The following is a 15,889-nucleotide window of genomic DNA, read 5'->3' as shown; positions in this document are numbered from 1 at the left end:
CATCACTGTAGCGGTGACAAGCGAATGGTTAACCCCTACAATCCTGGTCACCCGGATAAGGACTCGGGTAACTGGTTCTTCGCAACCGTCTTAAAGTTAAAGAAGTGAAAGGTGGTAGCAGGGCTTCTGCTTACGCAAAATATGCGTACAGTACGCATTAAAAGTTCGGAGGACCCCTTCAATTTTTGTCAATGGGTTCCATTCAAATTTGGGCGAAGAACAGGAACCCCTTAAAATCTGAAGAAGGGGTCCCTGGACCCCAAAGAATTTAGCCTTAGCAGAACCCTGGTGGTAGGGTCTTCAGAAATACATATAAAGTAAAATATATTTCACACGTTTAAAATATTTCATTCGAGACATTGCTCACAGTTAAAACATCAGTACAGCTTCCATATTGTTAAAGAGTTGTATACATATTGTCATAGAGTAGTTTACATACTGTTGTAGTTCATAAAACTGGAGCAAAGCTATGTGTATACGTGTACACATATTAACCATTATTATTTTGTCATTACTGAAGTGTTACATTTCACATTCTTTTTGAAGTAAAATTTTAGTCATTTTACTCGAGGGAAAAAACAAAAATACACACACACACACAGAAAAAAAGAAGATGTGGGTGGTGGGGCTGAGGTTAAAATATCCATGGGTGAAATTTTTCCTCAGGTCCCATCGCCATTTTCACTGATTAAATTTGGAGGAAAGGTGGAGCCTACTTTGTTCAAACGTTCCGCATGGCTACAGCCATGTAAAGCAGGTTGTACCTTAGGAGAAATAGAACCCTGCCTATTCATCTAAACCTTGATTCGAAGTCCTGGTGAACCTTGGCGCAGGTCTTGTAAACCCGCACAGTGGGTACACTGCACCCTGAGCTTCCACTGCACCCGGAGCTTCCACTCATTCACACCCGGAGCTTCGCGGACAAGAGCAAGTCCACATTATCTAAGGTAATTTTATTTCATAAACTAAGACAATAAGACCTTTTAATAACTTTTGCTATTGAAACAAACCTTTCACAACCTCAGACTTAAATAAGCACTTAGCGCCATTGAACGCCAATTAAGGTTGTTGGTCCTCCAGGAGGGTTCTAACCTTTAGTTGCACATCACGTGACACCAAACGCCAACCAGCTCAGTAATAAGTCATTTCGTAAGGTCATTGTTGTCAATTACTAAGTCAATGAGTTTCAGGAAATATTTTATGATGCAGCTCAAATTCCTCTATATATAATTATATATATATTGTGTATTATTAAATTAAGACCTAGCCTTTGTAAAGAGCAGTTGTAACTGTCTTGAATTACCATGTGTCTGTTATCCAGTTCATGTGAGAGACGATGTATAGTCCACCCTGCCAATGGCAGATGAACTGCATAGTGTTACGTGCTGTCTAGGAATTCATTTGTTTCGTAACAGGAGCAAAGCATTTCGGAAACGAGTAATTCCTGTTTTGTTTTCGAAAATCACCAGACTTTAGCCACAAAAACAAAGAGGTGACTAAAGCAGCATCGTGGTTATCATCATTGAAGTTGTTACTGTAGTCTTTGAGTTTTCAAGCAACAAGGAATGACTAAAGCAGCATCGTGGTTAACATCATTGAAGTTGTTACTGTAGTCTTTGAGTTTTCAAGCTATAATGAGTATAACTGCAGCGATGCTGTTCACAAAACTTGACAGACCCCAATCCCTAGCCTGACTGATGACAAGGGAGGTAAACGCTGATGAGCGGTTTCGGTACGCGTTGCTTCCCTTTGCACTGGAGAGAACAGGGTGGGTGGTAGTCTGGGGGACGGTGAAGGTCGTCCCATTCTGACTGGGTGGACTGGGGGAAGTTTGATGTGTATGGGATCTGGCGTGCCTCTCAGACAACTTAAAAAAATGCATTTAATACACAGTAGTGTCCCTTGAAAATAGTTACAGTAATCAAACTTAAAACGTGCAGTGAATAATTTAATTCTACAAATGTGTCAAGCGTTGAGCAAACGTGTCAAGTAGCACATGACATAACTATTTAAATGTTCAGCCCCATGATTGTACACGTTCTGACAGGTTCATTCCCAGTGTGCAATGGTGTGTGAAGAGTCACAGTACATGAGTAAGCAAGCTGGGAGTGGTGCACGCAGGCACAATGATAATGCCTCGACTGCTCACTTAGCACCATACATGCATCGACAAGTAATAAGAAGAAACATTTTCTGCTCACTAACAATTTAGAGGCGTCGATATGTATGTTGATGCGTTTCAATGTATTTTCACACCCCAGTGTACGGTGCTAATGAATTTGGGAGAAACTCTGACTTGAGAATTTCAACTTTTATTAATGCTGAGCTTCAGTCAGTGAAGTCACCGACTGTGACTCGGTACTGTACTTAAAAAAAAAAAAAAAAGAAATGTAAGCAAAAAATAGAGGGAATTTGACAAGAGCTTTTATTGCTTCAGAGACAGTTGTGCCTGAAGGAAAAATAAAACTGTTGCAGATTAACCTTCAATCATGTCTTGGAATGACTTCAAAGACCGACTCATCGAACAGAAGGTGGAGCTGTGTGGCATCTATGACAGGAGCGGGAAAGTGTTGGCCTCATCCCCTGACTTCCACTGTTCGCCTGACGAGGTGGCGACCATCGCCAACGCCTTCGCCCGCAAGAACCAGTTCGGTTATGAGTTCGGCGTGGTGGTGGGCGGCAAGAGGTGGGCCGTCATTATTTTGGACATGGATAGCGGGCTGCTGATAGCGAAGGGCAAGGACACGGACAACCAACACAAAACCATGGTCATTGCCGTGTGCTCGCAGACGGTCATCATAGGTGAAAACAAAGATGAGAGTGTGCCAGGATCCGATGTCCGGGTAGCCGTAGAACGTCTGCAAGATGACTTCAAACTCCTTGGTTACTAATGCAAGAACTGAACACCTTCACAAAATTTAAATGTGATGAAGTTTTGCTTGCTTAGATAGAAATGTATAATCTTACATATTTTATTATTAATCTCTCCTACTAAATTGTATTTTTATTATTTATTTTTTATTTTCTTTAAGTAGATGGAAGCCTGTTTCTCTACACGAAGGTCTGTCTCCCAAAAGCAATATTTTAGTCCCTTAGGTTTGCTTGGGTTCTGACTCATTTTCTTATTATGATTCTCGTAAAAGAACTTAGAGACCTTCCCTTGTTTACAGAACTCTTTTCAACATATGTCTTACCTTTTGATTAGTTTACTGATTTGTTCATGTTATTTTATTCTATCTTAGAATCGTTTCCGTTGATTGCGGTCGACTGCTTTGATCATAGCTTAACTCGCTGAAAGTTTGCTTTTGCTTGTTGCCAGTTTTTTCATGTCTTTGCTTTGTCCATCATAACAGCCAGGAAGTGTCGGTATTTCACAAAGTTTAGCGGATGGACCCCATCTTGTCATTGTTGTTAGGACTGACTAAGAGTTGTGATGGGCTTGTATTGGTGTACCTAGTGCCGACAGTGCAGCATGTATTCAGGAACACGGAGTATTGCATTATTTTTACATTTGCTTAGTTTTTCTCTGTCCAGAACTTTATGCTCTTTTCTCTTCCTCTGTTAATTGACCACTCCTTCATTTTCACAGATCCATTGTGGAATGAAAGAGCATTGCCTGTACTCGGACACTTTTTCAGTAATACTTGGTGTCGATATTCTAGTATCTTTTGTTTTTTGTGCTCGATACTCTCCTTGTATGTGTCACATGTTACACACTGCAATGTAGTTAATATAATTCTCATGTATGGCTTTTCATTTGAATGTTAAGAAACCTGGACAGCAGAACCCGAAATAAAAACATGTATGTGGTGTTGAGTTACACGGATCTTTTGTGGTCATGTTGTGAAGCAAAAGTTGTCAGTTTGTTTATTTAGTGTGATGTCAACTTTCACTTGCTGTGTTCTCTCTCTCTTTCTTCCTTTTTCTCTCTGACCACCTCCTTCTGTTCCAATTCCATCTCGTGCATGTGATGTGTGTGCGTGCACTCACAGCAAAATTTCCTACACACCTTGCTATGGTCCCATTTATCGAAATGCTCGGCTGAGCAGCTTTGTGAGCAGTCAGTCACCATATCAAGGGGTAAGTGTGACATAAAAGCACGACACCCTGACTTGCCCGCCCACCCGTTGGTGAGTTGAAGAGTTGGGAATGGGGAGGCAGGGGACAGATGCATGGGTTGAATCCCTTTGACGAGGTGTCATCAGAGAGCTTAGATGTAGAGAGGGTGCACTCCTTTATCCTTACTTGTTAAGAAAAGTAGTGACGGAGTTGCGTCCCTTCGAAACGTGATGCTACGCCGCAGTTGCTACTATCAAGCACTACTAAACAAAGTCGGCGCTAGCAGTGTTTATCTTTGGAGTAAATGTCTATGTGTTTGCGATATGAAATGACTTTTATCTAAGAACAGATTTTGTGTCTTTTATTTATGAGAATTGCTTAGATGAGGGTAGTTTGGGAGAGTTTTAATACAAGTATGATCGCTGACTATATTTAAAAAGGATAACTTTTATAAATTCAAACAGCACATCCATGAGCACAAATTTGCATTTATTTAAAATCCATAAAAATCTAATTTATGAGAATTTATTAATATGAGAAAAGCAGTTAAAAACAGAATTACACATGAATATAAACAAGCCACATTCAGAAGACTTGCTCACATACTGAGACATATAGATTTCTGTTTACATACAAGCATGGGCAATAAATTCTCACACAAATCATAATAATCATAATTAATAACAAATCATAATACTATAATTTTAATAATAATGTATATATTTATATACATTCATATCCCTTATTGTAAGAACATTGACAATTCAAAGATAACAGCTATGCTTACTATGAAATATACAGCAAGCAGATACTCAAAAGGGTTTTCACACTGATTTAAAATAATTTTAAATTACTTTAGCTTAAAAGTTACAAATGATGTAACTTCAACATTTTTCGATTTCTTTTTGTTCCTTTTTCAAAAAAGGACACAGAGCTATCTTTAAGAGAAAAATGAAGGCGAACATTGATAAATAGATTAATCACACTTCCTTTCAGATCACACTCACCAAGTGGACAACAGAGGTCAATGCTTTTTAGCTCTTCCCACAGAAGTCGAATCAACTGAGATTTAACTTTTTTCCCAGGAAGTAACTGGTCAATATTTTTACAATAGACACACTCTAATATCTTAACTGTCTTACTCTTCCATCAGGCTGCTCAGTTTTTCTATAAGATTTGTGACCTCCATCTTTAATTCAGCTTTTGTAGGAGAATCTGGCACAGTTATAGAGCATGCAGGCTCAACTGCAATATCTGCTTGTTCCTCTGCAAACAGATGTGTAAAAAAGATGCTTATAATTCAGGCCTTCTGCTAAGGCTAAATTCTTTGGGGTAAATTCTTCTTCAGATTTTTAAGGGGTCCCTGTTCTTCGCCCAAATTTGAAGGGGACCCCATCGACGAAAACTGAAGGGGTCCTCCGAACTTTTAATGCGTACAGTACGCAATTGTTTGCGTAAGCAGAAGCCCTGCCTTATAATGTACTGGACAATATCACCCCTCATCTTATAAATATTTTCTTAATGAATGAAAAATAGCAAGAAGATTTATATGATTTAAAAACAATTACCATGCAAGACTACAGGTTTCTGTGAACTCCTGGGCTGCTTTGCAGAGGTAGGTTTGGACATTCTGTCCATTGGTCGCTTTCTTGAAGAAGTTACCTACAAATACAGGTACATGGAAATGTGATTTACAGATTTCGCACCTATTAGGATAAAGAAAAGGAGTTAACAGTAGCCAAAATATCCAATTGATCTGTATGTAGAATCTGTACAAACACACACACATTCAAACAGACCTTTTGCAGTGCAAGCTATGATCATCATTAGCCTTATGTGCCAGTTAGAGTGATCTCTCATGATAAATGTTAATTAAAAAAATAAAATATGACAGACGCAAAGGCCCATAATGGTAAAATATGGCTTAGTAATATATATTGGAATATATTATTATCTAATAATCATAAGTTATCAACATGCATGGTGGATTTGGAATGGAGAAAATTGTGGGGACTGCATTCCAGACAAGACTTTTTTTGGGTTGGACAGTTGTACTGACTTTCCTCGAAATGATCAGAACAAAGACAGTATCCTTTTCCATATACATCAGATGGTGTAAGATGGTCAAAATCTTTCCTTCTCGTAAAGTTCATCCATATTTTGCACCTGTTGTAATATTTTTTCAATATATTAATAACAAATATTTTTATAACACCTCACCCAAGTGACGAATGCCTTAAATAAAAATACTACAACAAATTTAAATAGGTTTGTAATCATATAAGTGAGAATTCATCACACCGTTTCACAGTATAATCAGTAAAGTCGTTTAAATAATCATAGAAATCGAGCAAACGCCTTGTAGTAGACTGCTCTCAACTACAGTACACTTATGGATCGTAATTTGAGAATAAATTCGTAGCTTACCTCTCTTCGTCCTTTGGGAAATTGTGGAACCTTTTTTTTTTTTTTTGAGGTTAATTTAAACCTGGCGTTCTGACAGTTAATTGCAGAACAAAATTGCCCACCTTGCCTCAGACGATCGCCTTGTGCCGTGTTGTTTCTAAGCATCACGTTACGAAAGATAATCTGTGGTCGCGAGTGAACCCTCTCTTTGCCTAAGCTCTCTGGTGTCACGAGATTATGCGCTGGGTGAGCGTGGGACATCGTACTGACACCTTTTATGCTTCACCTGCGAGAGGGGTGATGACGCCTTTGGTTTTAACCGCCTCACCTGCAGCCCGCACTCCACAGACTATGAAAATATGTCAATAAATACAGAGAATGCATATGTCAGTAGGTGCTGTAGCTGCTCTCCCTTGTTGGTGGGACAGGTGTGATATGATGTGTCAGAGGGAGGACCACAGACTTCTATGATATATAGGTCTGTGGGGATGACAGGACCATCGTTGAAACGAGAAAGAGTGAGGCGAGAGGATCGAGCGTCCTCGATGAGAGATCTTTGCAATAGATCGACAGTCCTCGAAGACAATGAGTAGTAGTTAAAGTGGTGTGCATACTAGATTAAGGCTATGCTGGTAATACAGTTTTACACATTATACCGTGCAAGCAGTTGTACACATTACACTGGTGCAGGAGGCTGTATTATACTAGTGCAGGGCCAGGTTACTCTGCCATCTGTTATATTACTGTCAGCCTTTGATGTATGACAACACAACAATGATGATGCTTCCTCATGGACACTCGCAAATATGGTGGCTGGGACGTGAAGTTTAGGATTTTTACCATCAGTCAAAAATCTCACGAGGGCGCTTCTAACTTCAGTCAATTAGATGAATTATCATGGTTCCCGTTTCAGCCGAAGTGTCAGTTTGCATGGAATGATTTTATCAACATTCCAAACGGTTTCTGCAGCGAAGCGTTGAAAAGAGATACTCCACCATTACCCTCGACTTACAGTAAAGCAATTATTCTCTCGTGTAGACAACAGGGATTCTTTTGCAGACAAACAGGCAGACAGGCAGGGCTGGAAGTACACTCAGAGGCGGCGTTAGGAGCACGCGGGGTCTGGGGCCGACCATCCGCACGGGGCCGGGATAATGGAGGACGTGTATCAACATCCCTGTTGATATGATGCCGGAAGCACTGATTGATATACAGTTAGATAGGCTGGATCAAGTTCGCGAAATAACCACGAATTTAGTGTTTTAATTGTTGGTAACCTTTCCCACTGTTCGTGACAGTAGCGGTTTTGTCTTAAAGCGAAATAATATGGTGACGATAACTTAATAAACTGCTTGTTGTTATTGTCGGGCTTAACGTGAGGACATGGGTTCAATAATTTGCTTAATTAGAACTTAGAAGTTTTTTCTGAACGTAAATTTTTTGGTCACAACTTGTTTAACACAGCTAGCAATAAGTCATAAAGATGACCTCGGGGCTGAAGCGTGGGGCCCCTTCGAGAGCGGGGCCTGGGGCGGCCGCCGAGTACACCTACAAAATAAAGGTTTCTTTGTGGGACAAGCTAGATTAGACGTTAGTACTTCTTGCCTATTATCGTGTCAGGTAAGATGTCCAGTCACGTGACTCATTCACTACACATCAATTTTGTTTTCCTTTGGTCATGCAAGTCAGGTCTCTAATGACACACAGGTCAAAGCCAAGTGTTTTTAACATCTTGTTTATTTCGGTAGTTGATACATGATATTTTAGCAAGTGGACCACCTGATGTTTGAAAGATTGAACACGGAACAGATTATAAAGGCGTACTTTGGACTTGGCACTCAAAACGTGTGTCAAGTTGTGTAGGGGGAGGGGAAGGAAGTAGAAAGGGGCATGACACTCAACTCTGTGTGCTATCTGTGAAGTGTTCTCTAAACATAATCTGGGGATGTTCATGATGCATGCCGCAGCATTCTCAAGATTACCTGGAATGACACTTTTTGCTTCGATTTCAGTAGTTTAACAATACTTTACGTTTACCTTGTCTTACAAAGCTTCCAAGTGGACGAGCAGGAAATAGAAGACCTTCCAAGGGGACTTTTTACCGGGCCAAATCCACAGATAAGTAATATTGGCGGGAGAAAACTGTGTATGCATACAAAACCTCCCCAAGACAGATCTTTTTTCATGGATTTAGTTAGCGCGACTAAAGTGCAACAAGGAAGCAGCTTCCTTGACCGCAACTGGTTCCTGGCGATAAGGTGTTACGGGCAGACCAATGAGATTCTCGTTATTTTTGGTTTATTGTGGTATGAACTGGTCTATAAAAGCCCAGGTTGTCCTGTGTTACAGCAGTCTTACAATTAAGTTGTAAACCCAGCAGCCGTCACTCCTTGCTTCCAGGGGGCAAGTAAATTGTTTGTTGTATAATCTCCGACAATGTTGTCGTGCCTATCACTTAATGTGTGTGGCGTTAAAGACAAGCTACAAAGAGCTGAATTGATAGATTTGGTTAACAAAAATGATATATGTTGTTTGCTAGAGAGTAAACTTACTGCTACTGATGTGGCTGAATTTAAGGGTTATGTATCATTATACAAAAACCGTACATATTCTGAGCATCCATCTGGAGGGGTACTAACCTTGATTAAAGAATCCATTGCGCCTTTTGTAACTGTTTATGAAAATGAAAGCGAAAAAAATAGTGTCTATTCTTCCATCAAATATGAGTTTGTTAATCATTCTTTGTGTTCCGAAGCTATATTTTTTAATATTGGGAAACGATATCTAGGGCGAGATATTATGTTTGTAGGCGCATACATATATCACAAGGGATTAAAAGACATAGATTATTTTTCACAAATAGAAGAATCTCTTCTCTTTCTAAAAGTTTCGAATATATGTATTCTTGGTGACTTGAATGCTAGAACAGCACAGGTTCAAGACGTATTTGACGAGCGTGTGTTTTTTAACACATTTGACTTTACTGTTGAAGGCGACTCCAATATTTTCTTAACAGACCGAGTGTCTCAAGACACACAAAAGCCTGATAAATGGGGTAGGCGCTTAATTGAATTATGTAAAAATTTTAATTTAGCTATAGTAAATGGTAGAACAGGAGCGGATGCCAAAATAGGTAAACCTACTTGCCAAAAAAGTGTCCTTGATTACTTTATTCTGTCTAAAAACCTATTCAGACCTAAAATGGAATTTGATATTCTTGATTTTGATAAAAAGTTATCTGATATACATTGCCCAGTTGTGTTACAGCTGGAGATACAGCCGGACGATGCACAACCAGAAGATAAACTGAAAGTAAATCCTTTTTCTCTCCCCGTTGAGGGGAAGCAACCCTATTTCTGTACTACTATTCAGCTACGTGTAGACGCTATAATTAGCATCACTTCCATAATACATTATTATTTAACGAAAAAGAAAGATTTATATTATGTTTTTATAGATGACGAAAAAGCTTCTGACCTAATAAGTTATCTTTTTAGAAATAGAAAAACAGTAATGGGAGATAATTTTATTTCAGATGAAGAGGATGCAACAATCAAAATGTTTCGACCATCTTTTTCCGAGCACAGGGTTCTCTTCTCAGAGACCACAGAAAATTTACAAAATGTTTTACACAGCATTGAAAACTACTGCAATAAACAGAATATTCAAATTGATCCGAACAAAATTCACATCATAGCTTTCTGTAAGGGGGAAATACAAACAAAAGAGGAAATATATTTTAACGGAGAGAAGCTTGACGTGATTCCTCACTTTTATTATTTTACTTTCGATGCTGACTTAAGAAATGTGTACGATCGAGCGTTACGGGAAATGATTTTATTGTTAAGAAATAACCTGTTCCCCGTAGACACTAAAGATATGTTATTTGAAAAATTCATACTTCCTATACTTTCATACAATTGGAAACAAGGGGATAAAACTAACTTTTTAAGCGAAAAGCTAAAGACTAAATTCGACAAACTGAAAAATAAACAAAATTGTTCTACTGCTTTCGGCTTGGTCCCAAATTCACGACATTCACGACAATAGCAGAATTTTATAACATTTTTGATCTTTGTTGAAAAAATTTACCTTTTTGTTGAAATATCGCTTAGAATATTTACATAATAAATCACTAGGTTCCATAAATTTAATACCTAGATAATGCATCCCCCTAAATAATAAATAAAAACTATCTTGAAAAATTTTAATCATAGTAAATATTGGCTTCCTTTACTTTTTTCGTAACTAAAACTATAGCAACATATAAGGTGGGGTATATTAATAAATAAAGTAAAAGTCTACTCCCCTCTCACCAAACAAACTATACACAAACTGTAAACACCATGACAAACCGTGTAAATACTAGATTTATGAAAACAATTTTAAAACTTTAAATAGTGAGCAGTATAAGCAAATATACCAACTAAGAGTAAATTGAAGTGTAGAATATAAGACTAGGGCAACATAGGGAGTGGATACAAGTTTACAGTCCAAACGCAACAGCTATTTAAGCTCTATAGATGTGTCTGTCTAAATAAATTTAATAGCTTACATTGTACAAATAAGTTTCAAAGGCAGACGTGAAATTCAGAAAGTACCCCGGTAGGAACGATTAACAGCTGTTATCGGTTATAGCGTTGATAAAGGAAAATAAAACCGAAAAAGGAGACAAGTGGTAATACAACATTTTTTACTTGCCCTCTGGAGCGGCAGTGACGGCTGGTGCAACATTTTAGCTGTTATCTCAGGTAAGCTAATATAACATTATCACGTATGTTGAACATTTTTAACTGTAACACCAGTCTTGCTGGTATTCTTTTAAACATTATCAAGATATTTTAAATTAAAGACACTAACGTGTCTGTTTTTAACCTTATGAAATGGTCCATATGTTGATGAGAAGCACCAGTTTAATAATTCTTTTCTTGTGATAGAAGGAATAATATTCTCTAAACTTTATGACATTTTCAATAGAATGACTGCCTGACTTCACGACAGCTCTGCCTATCCACCGAGACGTCGATAGCAGAGATAGTATGGAGAAGACAATTCTATCAAGATTTAAAACTGAAATAAAGAAACAGAAGTCGAGATGCAAATTCAGCTGAGGCTCATGAGTTTACCAACGCTCAGAAGAATATCATCAAGGAGACTTGACTCGCAGACTAGACAGGTATGACAAATATTAAATGTAATTGCTTAAAAGTAACATAATTATTTACATTTGTTTAAATAGGTTGGTTCAATTCGTTATAATTTTTATTCCGGAAATTCGGATAAAGAAAAACATTCACGAGATGCATGCCTTTGTGTCATGAACACGTGTACTCAACAACTCAAGCATCCATGACAGTTGCGCATTCTTTCAACAAATAATAAGACAATGGCATTGGGCTGCCCAGCTCATATGTATTTTCAAACCTGGTCAAGGACTTTCATGAGACATATGTATCCAGTTTCCTCCTCCCCCACCCTAAGAACCCGCACAAAAATACAAAGTCAGTTACACAAAATACCACAGTTCAAGTTCGATCTCAACATAATCCACTACACTCCAAGGTATCTCTACTATACACTAAACGCACTGTTCCATTGTCCGCTTTTTGTCTCCAAGGAGACGCGAGGGCTAATGTTTTATCAATACTTACTTGTAGCGGAAACAAAGATTACCTGCCTCCCTTCGATCGCTTAATCAGTTCACAGGCGTGTATAGATGGACTGCTGTCTGTCTGCCGAGACCAACGCTTTTCTTCTTAGCGAAGTTCTCCGTTGTTAGTCTCGGTGAGCCTTTTCAATGAATGTGACTAAACCAGAAGTTTTGTACAAACGTGCCTGGTTTTAGTAGTCTGAAATATGAACAAATCGGAAGCTGTGTACACACCTGCCTCTCTTTAGTAGTTAACTGGAAAAAAAAATCACGAACTAATATCCCTGGACTGCTGACAGACGATTTTTTTCCAGTTAACTACTAAAACGAGACATGAGACTACAAAGCTTCCAGTTTAGTCACATTCTTTGTTACGGCTCGCCGAGACTAACAGCGGTGAACTTGGCAAGAGGTTAAGCGTTGGTCTTGGAAGACAGACAGCAGTACACCTATACACGTCCATGATAAAAATCGTCTGCAAGCAGTCGAGTAATACAAGTTGCTGCTCAGTCGCTCACCCTTGCTCGCTCAATTCTACCTTGTTTGCCGTGAACACCACACTCACTGTCTCATACTTACACAAGCCGATCCGTAACACTCTGCAGCCGTAAAAGGCTTAAGTTGACCTTTTACCAGGTTAACACTTCAGACATTTGGTCATTGACCTCCATCCACACTGTCAACATTAAGTCTGCAACAGCTAGTGAATCAGAAAGAAAAAAACAATCAGTCTAAATGGAAAAGCCTGTTTCTCGTTACAATAAGGTTTTTACTGTGTTTTTAGGAATTCTTTTTCACATAGTTATTCGTCGAAGAAAAATGCTGGTGCACGACCATATTTTTTTTACAGTTTCTTGTCAAGTTGCCAACGCCAGCAAACAAAAAACGCTGAGAGACTAAACGGAAGCAACAACCTCCGAGAAAGAATAAACATTGTCTGTTAAACAGCAAAACAAGTAAGTATTTATTGTTAAATACTTTTCTACTAGAGATGCCTGTTGCTTTTCTCCAAATATCAACAGCCAGAAATTGAAACGTGCTTAACAGACTTTACTTTGGTCCAGTATTATAAATGAGGACTGACACTGTAGTGGCATTTTCACAGTTTGGAAATACCACAAGGGAAAAATTGTTCTTGAAAGTACAACCCTATGTAGATGATGTGTAGCATACCGGAAGACTATACAACGAGTAACAATATATTAGAAACACATTACTAGGGTGGCCATTTCATTATTCTTGTAATGAGTGGATATTCAAAGTCTAAGCATTCATATTTTCTTATTCCTTTTCCTGCTTTTTGTTTTAGCAAGACATAAATTATTACAAAATGCAATGAAAATAACTCATCATAATTAAAATGCAAGTTTTAACAAAGACACTACACTGGCGATCTGGGTTTGCTAGCTGGAGTTTAATTTTTTTTTTCTTTAAAATTTCTTAATAGCCCCCAACAGAAATCTTTTCTTCTAATTTGATAGTCTATTGCGCCATGTAAGAAACCCAATAATATATGACACGAAATATCTGTTGCAGATGCCATCCTCGGCTACATCATGACAAGTTCCATGTCACTTATTCTGCCAACTCTGTGACATCTGCGAAATCTTTGACCGCTCTGTTGTTTTGTTCTTAACAGAGAAAATCCGCAACTTGTCTTAGGCTATTTTAAGTAAGAGTTGGTTATACCATCAACATCCCAACTTAAGGTTTCAAAAATGGAAACAAGAAAATTATGACAGCAACATAGAAAGTATTGCTCAGTTGTCATTGTACACAACTTGTGTACCTCGTGAACAGGCTGATGTCAGATTTGTGTGCCAAATGTCAACTTGCCACAATAAAAAAAGATAACAACCAAAGTTCTTGTCTGGGACTTTTTAAATAATAATAATAATCATCATCATCATCGTCGTCATCGTCGTCGTCATGGTCGTCATGGTCGTCATCATTGTCATAACTCTCTTGTCTTGGTCTCTGCTCTTTACATGCGACAAAATATATAAATTTATAATTATGCAGTACTAATACAAATAAATAATTTAACTAATAACAAAACGCATGGTTAAATCAAACTACGGTGGACACTCATTATAGTAAAATAAAAATAATGCAAGAATATTTACTTGCTGTCATAGCTTCACCGTTGAATAAAATTTTCAGGAGGTATATCAGACCTTTGGTTTCTACACCTTGCTCCTAAAATCTTTATTTTAATGCTTATTTCACCCGTTGTAAGTATTTACTAGTGGCTCCATACTGGACATGAAATGTTTACTACGTCCAGCAAATAACCACGAGGTAAATATCGCGTCTATGCAGTGAAATACAGCAAACTCGCAGGATAAGATTATCCCTGATTTCTCAGCAATGCCGACTTTAAACATGAGTTCATTTCAAAGAGTTTATGCCAAGAGAGCGACGGTTATGTTACAGAAAACAAAGAGCTCAAGCTCATTTAACTATGAAAATACTCTGTACCAGAGACTAGTTGTCGTTCTTGTCATATTAATTCAGATAGTTTCGTGTAATGAAATTTTCTTTTTTTAAACCTGTGACGGATTTTCATTGTGCGGTTGCTGGCCAGATTATGTATTACTACAATATGTCCTGAGCAGCTCTGAGGCTGTGACGACCTTAGACATTGTGAACCACCTTCTACAACCTTAGAATAGAATACATTCTCGCTAACATCAAAAGTAAGTAAAAGGCGAGAGATACCGTTGGCCACTTGTAGTGAATGAGATTGATGTAAGGTCCATGTAGTTTATACACACATACAAGTATGAAATCCTAAATGTGCAGACATATTCACACACTATGAATATAAATCTGAGATATTGTGTTCCTTACAATGGAAGCTCGAACGAGAGACAAGCTGCTAAACTACAAAAGACTTAATATCAAAGAAATAAATCTCGCTGTTATATACCTTCAGAGAGGTGGGGGTCCAAAATACAATTTCTATTTTGCACCAAACTAAAGCAACTAAACATAGAACTCTATCCAAAGATGAAAATCTCCACGCCTGGTTCAGCAATGCACTGTGTTCAGCTTCTTTTCGCAGTCACCCAGTCAAAGTGAGCTACCCAGCATCTAATTAACGTAGTCGGTTCACATCCGCACCCGGTCAGAAAAAAAAAAACAACTTCAAAATGGTCTGCCTCTTTATGACAGCGATTATCGTTGCCAGTTTAAGCAGGTTTGTACATAAAATGTGTATGTGTGTATGTGTGTGTAGCACTCTAGTAGTGTACAAAGTAGAATGTCTTTGTTCGGGGAGGATGACGTTCCAGATTTGCATCTAGATTCTAGAATGTTCGAGGGGAGGGAATATAATTCGAAGAAGCGGGGCGGACAGTGGTGTGGGACCTTTTATGCATTTGGAAGAGAGAGAGAAGGCAGGTCAGCCGCCGAGCGAAACTGAATTAAAAACTTCAGCGTGGAAATTCGATCTTTGTGTTGTTTCTGGTACGACTAGCCATCAGACATTGACGTGTTGGTTACATGTGTAAAACTAATCAAAATGTACGAAAGGACATTAACCTGACTTAGTAACCGCACGACAGGATCACGTGACTGCGATCTGACACCACCCCTCAGTGGCGGGACACCCCAAGAATGTAACATGTGTCTGGGGGGAAGCTGGAGGGGGTTGCCACGCCACGGACACGTTCCTACTGCGTGTGTTTAGGCGTGATGCTCACTCCACGGATGACTGGGCAATAAGGACTACCCAGCAGCCCTCGCACGTACAGATATGACAGTCTTTCA

The 15,889-nt window shown here is 38.6% G+C and overlaps 2 protein-coding genes across 2 annotated transcripts; both read left to right on the top strand.

The window, feature by feature from the left end:
• The first annotated feature begins 913 nt into the window (after positions 1–913).
• LOC112560758 lies at positions 914–3,820 on the top strand. The gene is made up of 2 exons (XM_025232807.1): positions 914–947; positions 2,476–3,820. The coding sequence occupies exon 2, from the start codon at positions 2,490–2,492 to the stop codon at positions 2,889–2,891; it is 402 nt and encodes a 133-aa protein (XP_025088592.1). The 5' UTR covers positions 914–947; positions 2,476–2,489; the 3' UTR covers positions 2,892–3,820.
• Positions 3,821–8,810: 4,990 nt separating this feature from the next.
• On the top strand, positions 8,811–13,977 carry LOC112560407. Its single transcript, XM_025232250.1, has 4 exons — positions 8,811–11,216; positions 11,443–11,641; positions 12,966–13,071; positions 13,652–13,977. The coding sequence occupies exon 1, from the start codon at positions 8,902–8,904 to the stop codon at positions 10,513–10,515; it is 1,614 nt and encodes a 537-aa protein (XP_025088035.1). The 5' UTR covers positions 8,811–8,901; the 3' UTR covers positions 10,516–11,216; positions 11,443–11,641; positions 12,966–13,071; positions 13,652–13,977.
• Positions 13,978–15,889: the final 1,912 nt, after the last annotated feature.

This window comes from Pomacea canaliculata, linkage group LG3 (assembly GCF_003073045.1).
Source record: "Pomacea canaliculata isolate SZHN2017 linkage group LG3, ASM307304v1, whole genome shotgun sequence".
Lineage (NCBI taxonomy): Eukaryota > Metazoa > Mollusca > Gastropoda > Architaenioglossa > Ampullariidae > Pomacea > Pomacea canaliculata.
The sequence above is the reverse complement of the archived record's forward strand: the minus strand, read 5'-3'. Positions and strand labels throughout refer to the sequence as shown.